The sequence below is a fragment of the Carcharodon carcharias genome, chromosome 10, assembly GCF_017639515.1.
Source record: "Carcharodon carcharias isolate sCarCar2 chromosome 10, sCarCar2.pri, whole genome shotgun sequence".
In the NCBI taxonomy this organism is placed as follows: domain Eukaryota; kingdom Metazoa; phylum Chordata; class Chondrichthyes; order Lamniformes; family Lamnidae; genus Carcharodon; species Carcharodon carcharias.
Genome location: NC_054476.1, coordinates 38,968,093 through 38,982,134, shown reverse-complemented (window position 1 = coordinate 38,982,134; position 14,042 = coordinate 38,968,093). Strand labels below are relative to the sequence as shown.

Genomic DNA, 14,042 nt, shown 5'->3' with positions numbered 1-14,042 from the left:
CGCGGCGCTCCCTCGTGACTGCCCCCTCCGGCAGCGCGGCGCTCCCTCGTGACTGCCCCCTCCGGCAGCGCGGCGCTCCCTCGTGACTGCCCCCTCCGGCAGCGCGGCGCTCCCTCGTGACTGCCCCCTCCGGCAGCGCGGCGCTCCCTCGTGACTGCCCCCTCCGGCAGCGCGGCGCTCCCTCGTGACCGCCCCCTCCGGCAGCGCGGCGCTCCCTCGTGACCGCCCCCTCCGGCAGCGCGGCGCTCCGCTCCCTCGTGACCGCCCCCTCCGGCAGCGCGGCGCTCCGCTCCCTCGTGACCGCCCCCTCCGGCAGCGCGGCGCTCCGCTCCCTCGTGACCGCCCCCTCCGGCAGCGCGGCGCTCCGCTCCCTCGTGACCGCCCCCTCCGGCAGCGCGGCGCTCCGCTCCCTCGTGACCGCCCCCTCCGGCAGCGCGGCGCTCCGCTCCCTCGTGACCGCCCCCTCCGGCAGCGCGGCGCTCCGCTCCCTCGTGACCGCCCCCTCCGGCAGCGCGGCGCTCCGCTCCCTCGTGACCGCCCCCTCCGGCAGCGCGGCGCTCCGCTCCCTCGTGACCGCCCCCTCCGGCAGCGCGGCGCTCCGCTCCCTCGTGACCGCCCCCTCCGGCAGCGCGGCGCTCCGCTCCCTCGTGACCGCCCCCTCCGGCAGCGCGGCGCTCCGCTCCCTCGTGACCGCCCCCTCCGGCAGCGCGGCGCTCCGCTCCCTCGTGACCGCCCCCTCCGGCAGCGCGGCGCTCCGCTCCCTCGTGACCGCCCCGTCCGGCGGTGCGACTGCCCCCTTTGACAGCGTGACTGCTCCCTCGCGACTGCCCCCTCTGGCGGTGCGACTGCCCCCTTCAACGGCATGACTGCTCCCTCGTGACTGCCCCCTCCGGCGGCGCTCCCTCGCGACTGCCCCCTCCGGCGGCGCTCCCTCGCGACTGCCCCCTCCGGCGGCGCTCCCTCGCGACTGCCCCCTCCGGCGGCGCTCCCTCGCGACTGCCCCCTCCGGCGGCGCTCCCTCGCGACTGCCCCCTCCGGCGGCGCGGCGCTCCCTCGCGACTGCCCCCTCCGGCAGCGCGGCGCTCCCTCGCGACTGCCCCCTCCGGCAGCGCGGCGCTCCCTCGTGACTGCCCCCTCCGGCAGCACTCCCTCGCGACGGCTCCCTCTATTTATGCTGTAGGACAAAATTATATGAGAATTTATTGGAGCTTGTAACGAAGGCAACATAATTATTGTGGGCGACTTGAATCTTCATGTAGACTGCGCAAGCTGAGTTTGTCGAATGCTTTTGTCACAGTGTCCTAGAGCAATACAATGTGGGACCAACTAGGTATAAAGCTACTTTACATCTAGTATTGTGTAAGGAGGCAGAGTTAATTAGTAATCTCATTGTTAAAGATCAGCTGGGCAACAGTGATCTTTGTCCAACTGAATTCCATAGTAAGTTTGAAAGTGACTTACGCCATTCACAAACCAAGAACCTTAAAGCCAATGACATAGGTAGGAGGGGAGAGCTAGCTCAGGTTGATTGCACAAGTGTACTAAGTTATTGGTGATAATTAAACTGTGGAAATATTAAAAGAAACCAATTAAAATGTTCAAAAATACATTTAATTGATAAACAAAGATTCAATTAGAGCTTCCGAAGGAGGTTAAGAATAGTAACAGATTAATAGAAGAGGCTTATGTTGCAAAGAATCATTGTAAATCTAAGGATTTGGGAGTGATTTAGAAACCAGCAAAGGGTCACTAAAAAGTTGTTGTTAAGGGAAAAATAGAATATTAGAGTAAACTAGCCAGGAGTATTAAAACAGATTGTAGGGGCCTTTACAAATATATAAAAAGAGAGTAGCTAAAATAAACATTGATCCTTTAGAGGCAGACACAGGAGAAATTATCATGGGTAATGAGTAAATGGCAGAGGCATTGAACAAATATTTTTTGTCTGTGTTCACAGTAAAAGGCACAATTTTCAAGCAGTAATAGAAGGTAACCTAGGGGGGTATTAAGAGTGATGAAACTAAGGTAATTAATATTTACAGAGAAAAAGTACTGGAGAAACTTAAGGGACTAATATCTACAAATCCGCAGGACCTGATGATCTACATCCTAGAGTTCTAAAGAGATAGATGCACTGGTTATGATTTTCCATAATTCCTTCAATTCTAGAATGGCCCCAGCAGATTGGAAGTTAGCAAACGTAACTCCGCTATTCAAGGAAGGAGAGGGAAAAAGGGAACAAGCCGGGTAGCCTCACATCAGTCATTAGGAAAGTGCTGGAATTTATTATTAAGGAAGTCTTAACAACGTGCTTAGAAAATCATAGTATGATCAGACAAAGTCAACATGGTTTTACAAAAGGGATATTGTATTTGACAAATTTTTTAAAGTTTTCTGAAGATGTAACTTATAGGTCTATAAAGGGAATCAGTAAATGTAGTGTACTTGGATTTCCAAAAGGCATTCGATAATGTGCCACAAAAAAGGTTAGTATGCATGATAACTGCTCACGGAGTTTCGTGTAATGTATTAGCATGGATAGAGGATTGGTTAACAGCAGGAAGCAAAGAGTCGAGAAGCGGGGCATTTTAAAGTTGGCAGGCTATAAATAGTGGAGTGCCACAAGGATCAGTGCTGGGCTGTCAACTACTTACCGTCTATATTACTGACTTGAGAGTCAGTGAGCTCAGTTGGCTAGATGGCTAGCATGTGTCTCCGAATAACATTAACAGTGCGGGTTTAAATCCTATTCCGGCTGAGGTAGACTTGGGACCTGCTTCCTCACCCTGCCCCAGAGAGTGGATGGCAATGGCAAACCACCACTGACAAAAACTGCAATGAAAACAACTCGGGATGAAGCATCAGCAGACTGTGAAGGTAGGTCCTGCCTTCAGGCAGCGCACATATGAATGAATGAATGAATTAATGACTTAGACAAAGAGACAGAGAGTAATGTATCTAGGTTTGCTGATGATACAAAGCTAGGTTGGAATGCAAGCTGTCAGGAGGACACAAAGGGGCTGCAAAGAATTAAGTGAGTGGGGTAGTGTGAGGTTCTTCACTTTGGTCATAAGGATAGGAAAGCAGAATGTCTTTTTTTTTAGAAAGGTGTGAAACTTGTGAATGTTGATATTCAGAGAGACTTGTGTGTACTCATACAAGGAAGTTATGAACATACATACGAATTAGGAGCAGGAGAAGACCAATCGGACCTTAGAACCTGCTCCACCATTCAATAAGACCATGACTAATCTGATTGTGGCCTCAGCACCACTTTCCTGTCTACCCCCGATATCCTGACTCACTTGTTGGTCAAGAATCTATGTACCTCTGCTTTAAAATTATTCAATGACCCTGCCTCTGTCGCTCTGAGGAAGAGAGTTCCCCAGATCCCCGGCCCTCCTGAGAGAAAATATTTCCCTTCATCTTGCAGAAAGTTAGTGTGCAGTGTGCAGGCACAGCAAGCAATTATAATGGCAAATGGTGTGTTACCCTGTATTGCAAGGGGTTTGGAATACAAGAATAAAAAGATCCTGCTACAATTCTACAGGGCTTTAGTGAGGTCACACCTGAAATATTGTGCGCAGTTTTGGTCTCCATATTTAAGGAAGGATAGGCTTGCATTGGAGGCAGTGCAGCAAAGGTTGACTAGATTGGTCCCTGTGATGAGAGGGTTGTCCTATGATGAAAGGATGAGTAAATTGGGTCTCCTGAGTTTAGATGAATGAGAGGTAATCTCGTTACAGATATTCGATGAGGCTTGACAGGGTAGCCACTAAGAGATTGTTGCCCCTGCCTGGGGAATCTAGAATGTGTGGGCACAATCTTGGGATAAGGGGCCAATCATTTAGAACTGAAATGAGAAATTTCTTCACACAAAGGGTTATGGATGCTCCATCGATGAATAAATTTAAGGCTGAGATAGGTTCTCTGAGATGCCAAAAATCTAAGGAAATGAGCGGGGGGGAAAGCAGAGTTGAGGCCGAAGATCAACCATGATCCTATTGATTAGCGGAGCAGATTTGCCGGGCTGTATGGTCTACTGATGCTCCTGTCTCTTATGTTCAGTGCCATCACACTCAGGACTGACCCTTCATTGCAGACTCGCTGTGGACTGCACTGGGAGTGTCAACCTGGATTATGGGCTCAAGAGTTTGGAGTGGAACTCTAATGCACAACCTTTTGAATAAGGTGAAAGTGCTGCCCAATGAGTCCCAGCTGACCATAGATCTCAGAAGTAGTGATAGAAAACAGAGTGGCCATTGTTTTGAAAGTAGCATTGTGCTTATAATATATGCAATGGATTGGCCAGCTTGCTTCAATATTGCGACCAGCTGTTTCATTGTTCCTTTGTTTTAAAAACACGAAGGAGCCCAGAAGTTCCACATCCATCTCATTCCCCTTTCTCTCCATGCCCTGATTTCACCGTAGAGGGGATATGTGTTGATATTCCTGGACTCCCTCTGATATCCTGCCTGACACCACAGCCAGCAGTGAACATGTCAGGATGAAGCATGTATCCTTGGTGCACAAAGTCACTTATATGCTTCACATATTATATTCAGAAAGCAATTGCCAATTGAATGTGGGGCTAACCCATGAAGGGAGCAGGAGGGAAGCGAATCGGAGGCCTTCGGCCAGATTAACCTGTGTTGCTGACTCTGACAGAGAGACAAAGGGGGTGTATGTGAATCTGCCATATTCATGGATGGACCCCCCAGTAATGCTGGAACTGCCATGGGCATCCAGCTCAGTATTTGGGTCCCAGGATTTGAGCCATGGGGCGGGAGTGCAGGCGTGAAGTCAGAAGAACCAGGGAAAAAATAAAAAATTCTTTTATACAGCAAGCTGCCACTATCTGGAATAGTCTGCCTGAAAGAGCAGTAAAAGGAGATTTAATGATTTTCAAATGGGAATTTGATAAATTCTTGAAGGGAAAAAAATTTGCTAGGCTGTAGGGAAGAGCAGGGGGAGTAAGAATATTTTCCTTAAATAGAATTGTTTAAAAGTTCAGTTAAGAGTTTATGGAGCGATCTTGAGCAATAATCCTTTGATCTGCATTCAAATTTACCAGCTAACCGTGCAAATTAACTCAACAATCTAAACAATAATTTGCTAAAGATGCGTAGAAGCTAGACAGACATGGCTTGCAAAATCCAGATTGCTGCCTGTCTTCCTCATTTAATGAAAATTAACACACATTCATGGTTCCCTCTCCAAGTGGCAATCTAAATTCCCTTTGACAATTTATAGATTCTTATTCAAAACAGTGGCAGAAAGTTCCATATTCTAACTAGACTCCCTGTTTAAGTAAAAGCTTTTCTTGCCACTGATGCTTAAATTTGGTAACTTGGTGCACTGCCCATAGAGTTAATAAGTTATTAGTTGTCTTATAACTTTGAATCAAAAGGATGATGATGTTGGCAAATGGAACACTTTTGTTAGCGGCAAGTGTTCTCCTGGCCTCAGTAAGGATTGGCAGCTTAGTATTGATTTGTGCTGTGGGTATACCAAGCTTATCCACACGGGCATGTTTCACACAGGTGATGTTTGGGCTTCTGGGATGTAATGTTTTTGTTATAATCTGTACACGGGTTGTAACAGATATGGTGGAGTTGATCTGTTAATGTACTTGTAGTGGAATTATAGTCTCTGCTTCAGAGACCATTGTGTAGTCTTCACAGATCAGGTAGGAACGCCCACAATTATTGCAGAGAGAGTGCATTTTCTGTTGCTCAGTGACCATGGAGCAAATGTAATTGCACACAAGGTAATTTTGTCTGTTCCCCTGCTTGCATAATTTAGTGAGGAGACAGTGATAATTAAACTCGGTATCCTGGTATGAATGATGGAGCACTGCAGATGATGCCCAAGAGCATTGATGGTGTCTGATTTAGTTGTGACCTAATGGAAGATTACTTCTGATTATTAGTCTCTCTTCTCTTTCCCTGATGCACAGTATTGTGTGTGCCAGACAACAGGACTCTCCATGGCTCTATTCCATTCCCCCAAGGCAGCTTGTGACATTGTGAGCACTCGGGCTGCCAGTTTTGCAACTGATATTTCCTCATTTCCCAGGACGCTGGCTAACAGGCTGAACTAGCAGCACGATGGCTGCTTCTCTCTCGTCAAAGTCCAGGCCAGGGAGGCAACAAAAACCATGAAATTGCCGCTTGTGCCTATTTAGAAAGAACAGGTAGACTGAGTGAGAGCAGGGGTGAGTGGGTTATTCAGGATGGACTAGTGCAGGAAAAGCCAGCACAGAAAGACTAAGAACAGAGGATGACCAGAGGAAAAAATTGTGCACATTGGGACAGAGAGAGACACCACAGACAGCAGAAAACCATACAGAGAGGAATGAGAGCATGATAAATTAGAATAGGGGTTGGTTACTCTGCCTCTTGAGCCTGTTGCTCTTGATTGTTGGGGTAACTCTGATAACTTGGAGTCATTAACCAGAGCAATACCAAGGTTCTCCCACAGAGGGCACCAGCTTCATCCCTTTTCTGAAGAAGAGTAATATGGAGTCGAAACGTTAACTCTGTCTTTCTCTCCACAGATGCTGTCAGACCTGCTGAGTTTTTCCAGCAATTTTTGTTTTTGTTTCAGATTTCCAGCATCCGCAGTATTTTGCTTTTATCACCCCTTTTCATGCCTGCCTGCCTGTCTCCAACAGCTGTAAGCGTCCAACCCAGGGTACAATGACACAGCCAGTAAATTAGTAAATAAAGTCATTATCTCAGCTTCCACACTGCATTCACCCTGGATGTAAAAGATCCCATTACACTATTTCAAAGAAAAGTGATAGAGTTCACCCCGGAGTTCTGCCCAACATTTATACCTTAAATAATGCCACTAAAAACATTATCTGGCCATTTATACGCATTGCTATTTGTGGGAGCTTGCTGTACGCAGATTGGCTGTCCTGTTTCCTATTTTACATCAGTGACTACACTTGAAAACATTTCATTTCCTGTGAAGAGCTTTGGGATGTCATGAGATCGTGAAAGATGCTATAGCAGGCTTGTCCAACCTGTTCACGTGGGGGCCACATTTCAACATTTTTCTCATTCAAGGGGCCGATGAGAAAATTTCAGAAAGATAAACTTAATTTAAAAAAAATGCTGAGGTATGAAAAGAAACAACCTGGTAAGCAAAGAAAACACAAATAATGATGAGTATTAGAGTGTAAGAGGGTGTGTGTGTGTCCGGCTCACTCCCAGTCTCGGGTGCCCACTTGCTCACCCTCACCCACTGAGAGAGTGAATAAGAATGCATGTTGGTGTGTGGGTGAGGGTGAAAGAGAACCATGATACTGGGAGTGAGCCAGGCTTATATTCACACTCTGCCCCATGCACGTTCCTTGTCTCCCCCCCACCCCTCCCCTCTAGCCCGGGCCCCCTCTCTACCCTTCTCTCTCTCCCCCACAGCCTCCAGTTACTCACTGAGTCAGACACCATTAGGACCTGCTGTTGCTGCCTCAAGCTCCTGACCACCTCCGCCCTGCAGGCCTCACTCCCTGGGTCCAGGTCCTTGGCTCCCTGCTTTTGGGCTCCACGGGCCTGGCCTCACCAGCCTGCCCTGCTTAGCAGCCATTGCTGGCCCAGCCCACCCCGGGGCCCCCTGCTGGATAGCCCTGTGCTATAGAAATGCAGTTTAGGCACTGCTTCTGATAATGGGAAATGTTGCCATTTGTCTGATACAGATATGAGGGGGGCAGCATGAATGGTGGAACTTATAAAAGGATTTGATAGATTGTGGAAGAACTTGCATTTGTATGCCTTTCATGACCCCAGGATGTCCCAAAGTGCTTTGCAGCCAGTTAAGTACTTTAGAAGTTAGTTACTATTGTAATGTAGGAAATGCAGCAGGAAGTTTATGTACAGCAAGATTCTACAAGCAGCAATGTGATAATGATATGGTGCTCTGTTTGAGTGATGTTGATTGAGTGATAAATGTTGGTCAGGACACTAGGGTGAACTCTCCTGCTCTTCATTGAAATAATGTCATTGGATCTTTTACATCACCAGAAAGGGGTAAATAATAATGCCTCCATTTATTGTATCATTTGAAAGGCAGCATCTGAGTGCAGCACTCCCTCAATATGACCCCTCCGACAGCGTCGCATTCCCCCAATACTGCCCCACTGACTGTGCGGTGCTCCCTCATTGCTTCCCCTTTGTGCTGCTCTCCCTCAGTACTGTGCCTGAAATGGGATTTGACCCATGAACTTCTGAATTATAGGTGAGAGCGCAACCTTCTGAGCCACAGTTGACACGATTAAATTCATTGACTATTTTGGACAGGTCAAGCAGCTATAAAATGTAAGTCTCTAACTCTTTTTAGTGAGCACCACCACCACCAGTAATCTCCCTCAATTGCTTCTTGCAAAGATGAAAAAGCTGAGGAAAAATTGACCCAACGCCTGTGTTATTCTGCCCTGTCCAGCTCATATAAAACAAACCCCTTCACTGGTCAATCACTTATTCATTGTAGATCACTTTGTCTCCAACATTCTTCTGTTAGTCATGAAGTAGCAACTTCAGCCTGACTACAAACACCATAAAGACTGGCTGGACGAACAGCTGTTCCATTCCACCTGAATATGCAATCTGCTTGAACCACTTTGGTTGTCTTACAGCTCAGCTCCACCCATTTTAGCAACTGTGACTGTTTGACACAACCCCATTTTGAACAGGTGCAAGAGAGTGGAGAGGGAGGGGGGATCAAGTATCCCTCTATAGGGACAGATTTCATCTATGTATTCCTGTTCAAAAGCAATCTACTACAAATATTGGAATAAAATCAGAAAATGCTGGAAATAATCAGTAGACAGACGGTTTGGTGTTGCCTGACCTGTGTTCCCCGTATTTTCTGTTTTTATATCTTTCCAGAGGTGTGGTTCTCAAACTGCCTCCAGTACTCAAGATGAGATCTACCAAAGCAGCACTTCTGCCATTTTGTATTCCAACTTCTTTGAAATAAAGGCCAACATTCCATCAGACTTTTTGATTACTTTTTGTACCAGTGCATTCATTTTTAGTGATTTGTATGCCTGGACACTCAAATCAATTTGCTCTTCCACAGCTCCTGGTCTGTTGCCATTAGGAAAATATTCCAATGTCTTTCTCCAAAGTGGAAGGCCTCACTCTTTCCCACAAACTGCCACAATTTTTCCCACTTAATTAATTTTATCTTATGTCCAATTGTAACTTCCTTCTTGCATCTGCACAACTTAATGTGCATTCTGACTTAGTATCATCTGTAAACTTGGATAAATAACTCACCCTTCATCCAAGCTATTGACAAATATAATGAAAAGCTGAGGCTTCAGTATAGATCTCTGGGAGAAACCACTTGTCAAGTTTAGCCAATTATCCCCACTCTCATATTGCGAACCAATTACCAATCCATGTCATAAGTTTACCTCTAATTCTAGTCACTTTCATCTCTAATTTCTTCCAGCGCTCCAGATTTTAATTGTTCCACATTGAAGGTCATGCCTTCTGCTTTCTAGGCCCTGGGATTCCCTCCCTATACCTCTCTTTCCTTTAAAATACTCATTAAAGTCTGCCTCTTTGACCAACCTTTTGGCTATTTGGCTCGATGTCAAATTTTGTTTGATAGTGCTCCTGTGAAGTAACTTGGAATGTTTTACTAATGGTAAAGGTGCTATATAAATATAAGATCCTATAATTATAAAATCTTTTACTGTTAACCTCAATATCACTTGCAAGCTTGTCTTTGCCCTCATTATTTTCTTTGTATCCTTCCATTGTCTTTTGTAGTGCTCTCGGTCCGTCGCATTTCTACTTGTGTATGCCTTTTCTTTATGCTTAGTTCTGTCTCTTTCCCTGTTTGTTGACCATTGTTGCCTAACTACATGAGTTAAGCTTCTGCCTTGAGAAGCATGTACTGGTTTTGAATTGGCCCAAATGTTCCTAAAATGCCTGCCACTTTTTGCAGGTTCACTCATTAATGGGTCAATTTATTTCTCACCATTTAGAATTTGCTGTACTTGTGTTTAAAGTCTTTTTCTCTATGGTAGGGGAATCAAGGATAAGGGAGCACCATCTTAAAATTAGAGCAAGGCTATTTCAGATTGAAACTGGGAAGCACTTCTTCACACAAAGGGTAGTGGCAATGTGGATTGGTCAGGAAAACTGGCCTCTGCGTTCCGGGAATGTTATTGTTCTAGTCACCAGAAAAGGGCTAGGCTCTACTCAGTCAGTGGATTTCTTCCAAGGTGTTTTAGAGAATAGGACCTGTTTGTATAATTAAAATAGCATTATGGTGCAGCAAAGAGTTCTATAGACTGAGGGGCAGTCACAATTGTGTGAGTACACTGGGACATTTCACTCCCATCACAGCCTGCACTGATTGAAGATTAGCCAATAATTGCAACAGATTGCTGTTTATTTACAATCAAAAGAATGACAACATATCATTTTGAAACGATTCGCAGCCAAGAGCAAATTTATTGGGGCCTGTGTTGAAGGGGAGGCTGTGGACTGGGGCCTGTGTTGAAGGGGAGGCTGCGGACTGGGGCCTGTGTTGAAGGGGAGGCTGCGGACTGGGGCCTGTGTTGAAGGGGAGGCTGCGGACTGGGGCCTGTGTTGAAGGGGAGGCTGCGGACTGGGGCCTGTGTTGAAGGGGAGGCTGCGGACTGGGGCCTGTGTTGAAGGGGAGGCTGCGGACTGGGGCCTGTGTTGAAGGGGAGGCTGCGGACTGGGGCCTGTGTTGAAGGGGAGGCTGCGGACTGGGGCCTGTGTTGAAGGGGAGGCTGCGGACTGGGGCCTGTGTTGAAGGGGAGGCTGCGGACTGCGGCCTGTGTTGAAGGGGAGGCTGCGGACTGGGGCCTGTGTTGAAGGGGAGGCTGCGGACTGGGGCCTGTGTTGAAGGGGAGGCTGCAGACTGGGGCCTGTGTTGAAGGGAAGGCTGCGGGCTGGGGCCTGTGTTGAAGGGGAGGCTGCGGGCTGGGGCCTGTGTTGAAGAAGAGGCTGCGGATCATAAAATTATAGGACGTTTATGGCATGGAAAGAGGCCACTTGGCTCATCATGTCTGGGACAGCTGAAAAACCAGCCACCCAGGCTAATCCCACTTTCCAGCATTTGATCCATAGACCTGCAGGTTACTGCACTTGAAGTGCACGTCCAGACACCTTTTGAATGAGTTGAGGGTTTCTGCCTCGACTACCCTTTTAGGCAGTGTGTTGAGGAGAGGGCTTGAAGAGGAGGCTGAAGATTGGGGCCTGTGTAAAAGAGGGGGCTGAGGATTTGGGGCTGTAGAGAAGAGGGGGCTGAGGATTGGGGCCTGTGTTGGCTTTAGTCTCATGTCATTTGCAAAATTTGATCCATCAGGTGAATCTCTGGACAGATTTGAAATGTTTCTCTGGGCGTTGGAAAAATAAACCTGACAGGGTGACTGCATTTGCTCTGAGCTGATCCTCTGGCTTGTTGAAAAAGGACAGACAGTCCATGATGTAAGAGTGGATCCTGTCAGGGAAGTCTTTGATGAGTTGTTGTGAAATAACCCTCAGGAACTCCATGTAGTTCAATGTAGGCTCCCCTAAATATTTTGTAATCATTGAAGCTGCCTTGGGTGAGATAATGAGGGGGACGACCAAATGCAGTGTCAGGTTGCAAGACCGAGAAACGTCCTCGTTATTTCCATCTAGCTGCAATAACAAGCGAACTAGATTCGAATGGATTTGTCTGCACAGGTATGATTTGGGATCTCTAGTTCCACACTTGGCTAAGATCCCGAATATGCTCAACGCCTCAGCCCTTACTTTATCACAGGTAAATTCAAAGAATGGTTGTATCCCAGTGAGGATTTTGTTTAGAAAGGGTTTGACAGTACTTGCTTTCAACAGCTTCAAGTGTTTACCAAGGCAGGAGAGCACCTCAAACATTAGTACCTCATTGTCGTGCTCCCTGGATCCCATAATACAAATGATTGAACACAGTACTTGGCGAGAATATTTTTCTATGCAGTGAGGAGCTCCGGTGATGACGTTGTCCAATCCCCTGATACACAATAACTGAACAACAGGCGAAGAATTGACTAGACATTGAAGCAATCTGCTCATCAGGGTATCTGTGAGCTCCAGCTGTGCGACCCGTGGAGATCTTAAAAGCTCTCCGAAGAATGCAGCCACGGTGACTTTCTGACACTCTTGTAGGGTGGGGATGAGTTCTGTGAGCTCATCTACAATTCCAGTCAGACTGGCACCAGCATATTTACCCATTGCTTTGGCCAACTGGACAACTCCTATATGGCATTTTTGGAGATCCATCATTTGATTCCAGCCTTCATTTTCCATCATACAATTTAACACTTGCTGATTCCCTGTCTGATCTAGCAAGCCCATTAGAGTCTCTGCACATTTCATACATATGTCCCCACTTCTAGGTGTTTGCGGCTGAATTGCAAATCCCATCTGCACCACTTCAGAATCAGGAATAAAAACTTTGGGTAGGCGAACAGTGACAGAGGAGTTGAGATGAATGAGCAGAGCACTGAATAACTGTGGAAACAATTTGGTTAAAGCCTCTGCCGATTCAGGTGTGTTTATCATCTGACACAGAGCATAGACAGCAGCCAGCAATTCGAGAGTAGGATAGAGTGTCACCTTCTCACTAATGGAATAGGCTTTCTTCTCCCCAGATAGTAACTGTTTGTTCAGTGTGTCCAGAAGTGCTTTCATTGCGCTAGGTGCACATTCTGTGTCCTCAGCTAGTGACCTCCATATATCAGTGGTGTACTTGTCTAAAGGGACAGGGTAAGTGAGGAGACATGATACAACTGCTGTTGTATTGTGCTCGGCAAGAATGGCAATACTCCGCAGAACTGAAAGTTTCACCTCTTTGCAAAGATTTAACTGCAGTTGACCCCTCAACACTGCAAGTAACTCCGAAACCAGATTCTGAAGTTCACTGCCATGCTTTTTAATGATGGTTTTAATGAGGATAGCAGCTGCACTGGAACAGCTGGGGCATTGATCGGACAATCCGTTGAAGGCCATGAATAGCAGGTTGCCCAACTGGTCATGGGGCAAACACTTTGAAATGACCTCTGCGACCTGGCAGCATGTTTGATGGAGGACTGAAGTGTCAGGGTTAATTAACTCTTCTCTGACTGATTTTAGAACCTCTAGCTGCTCCTTATCCTGATCCAGATTGGTGCTTTCATAGGATAACCAAACGTTCAAGATGATGTACAAACAGTCCATGGCCATCTGCCCAATGGATAGCGATGGGTCTGCACAGCGTGGCATTATTCGTCCAATCAAAGTCCCCATGTTAATTAATGCCACTACATTACTGACATCGAGCTTCTCCATGTAATATTTCAGCAGTATCAACGTCATGTTCATGGCTCTCTCTCGTTCATGGTCCTTTGTTGAAATGATCCACTCTTCAAGTTGTTTAAACATGGCCTGAAGACCTTCAGAAGACAGGTCCTGAAGTAATATTTGCTTTAGAAGCTCTTGCAGGGCAGTGATAGTTTGGGTATAAAGTATTGTGATCTCTTTGTTACTATCTGTGTCTTTGTCTTTATCTAGTTCTGAAGGTAGAATGCTGAAAGTACTGGTCAGGCAGATATGAATCAATTGGGAGGTGTCCATTTGGTTTGATTCAGTATGCAATTGTACAAGATGTAGACAAGCATTCATAGCTAACTGTCGAACAGGGCTGTTCAGCAGCTCTCGTGGTTCGGCCTCAATAAGACCCTGCATGTAGGTTAGTAGCTCTCTCTTTCTAATGAAGTTGAAGGGAATACTCTGGTGATTTGGGTGTAGGGATCTGGCTATCATTGTTATGGCCTTTATTAGGCTAAGCTTTAGTGTGTAATCCTTGGGTTTGGCCTTTAGGCCATGACCACTTGTAATGAATTGATTAACAACTGGCAGAATATGGGTCTCAATTCTGGACAGCACTAGTTCCTCAGGTGCATAGAGTGCCATGTTCCCAAAGCACAGAACCAGTGTGCTTTTAGCTTGATCTAGATCCAAATCAGGCTTACCCCTATTGATATT

General features: G+C 46.7%; 1 protein-coding gene across 2 annotated transcripts in view; it reads left to right on the top strand.

Moving 5' to 3' along the window:
- bet1l (Bet1 golgi vesicular membrane trafficking protein-like) overlaps positions 1-14,042 on the top strand; it is a 35,701-nt gene that overhangs the window by 6,834 nt on the left and 14,825 nt on the right. Inside the window, exon 2 of one of the 2 annotated variants that reach the window (XM_041197782.1) lies at positions 2,765-2,877. The exons of the other annotated variant lie outside the window; for it this stretch is intronic. Within the exon in view, the coding sequence (XP_041053716.1) occupies positions 2,838-2,877 (40 nt within the window). The 5' untranslated portion in view covers positions 2,765-2,837. The remainder of the gene's footprint in view (positions 1-2,764; positions 2,878-14,042) is intronic. 2 annotated transcript variants of the gene reach the window in all.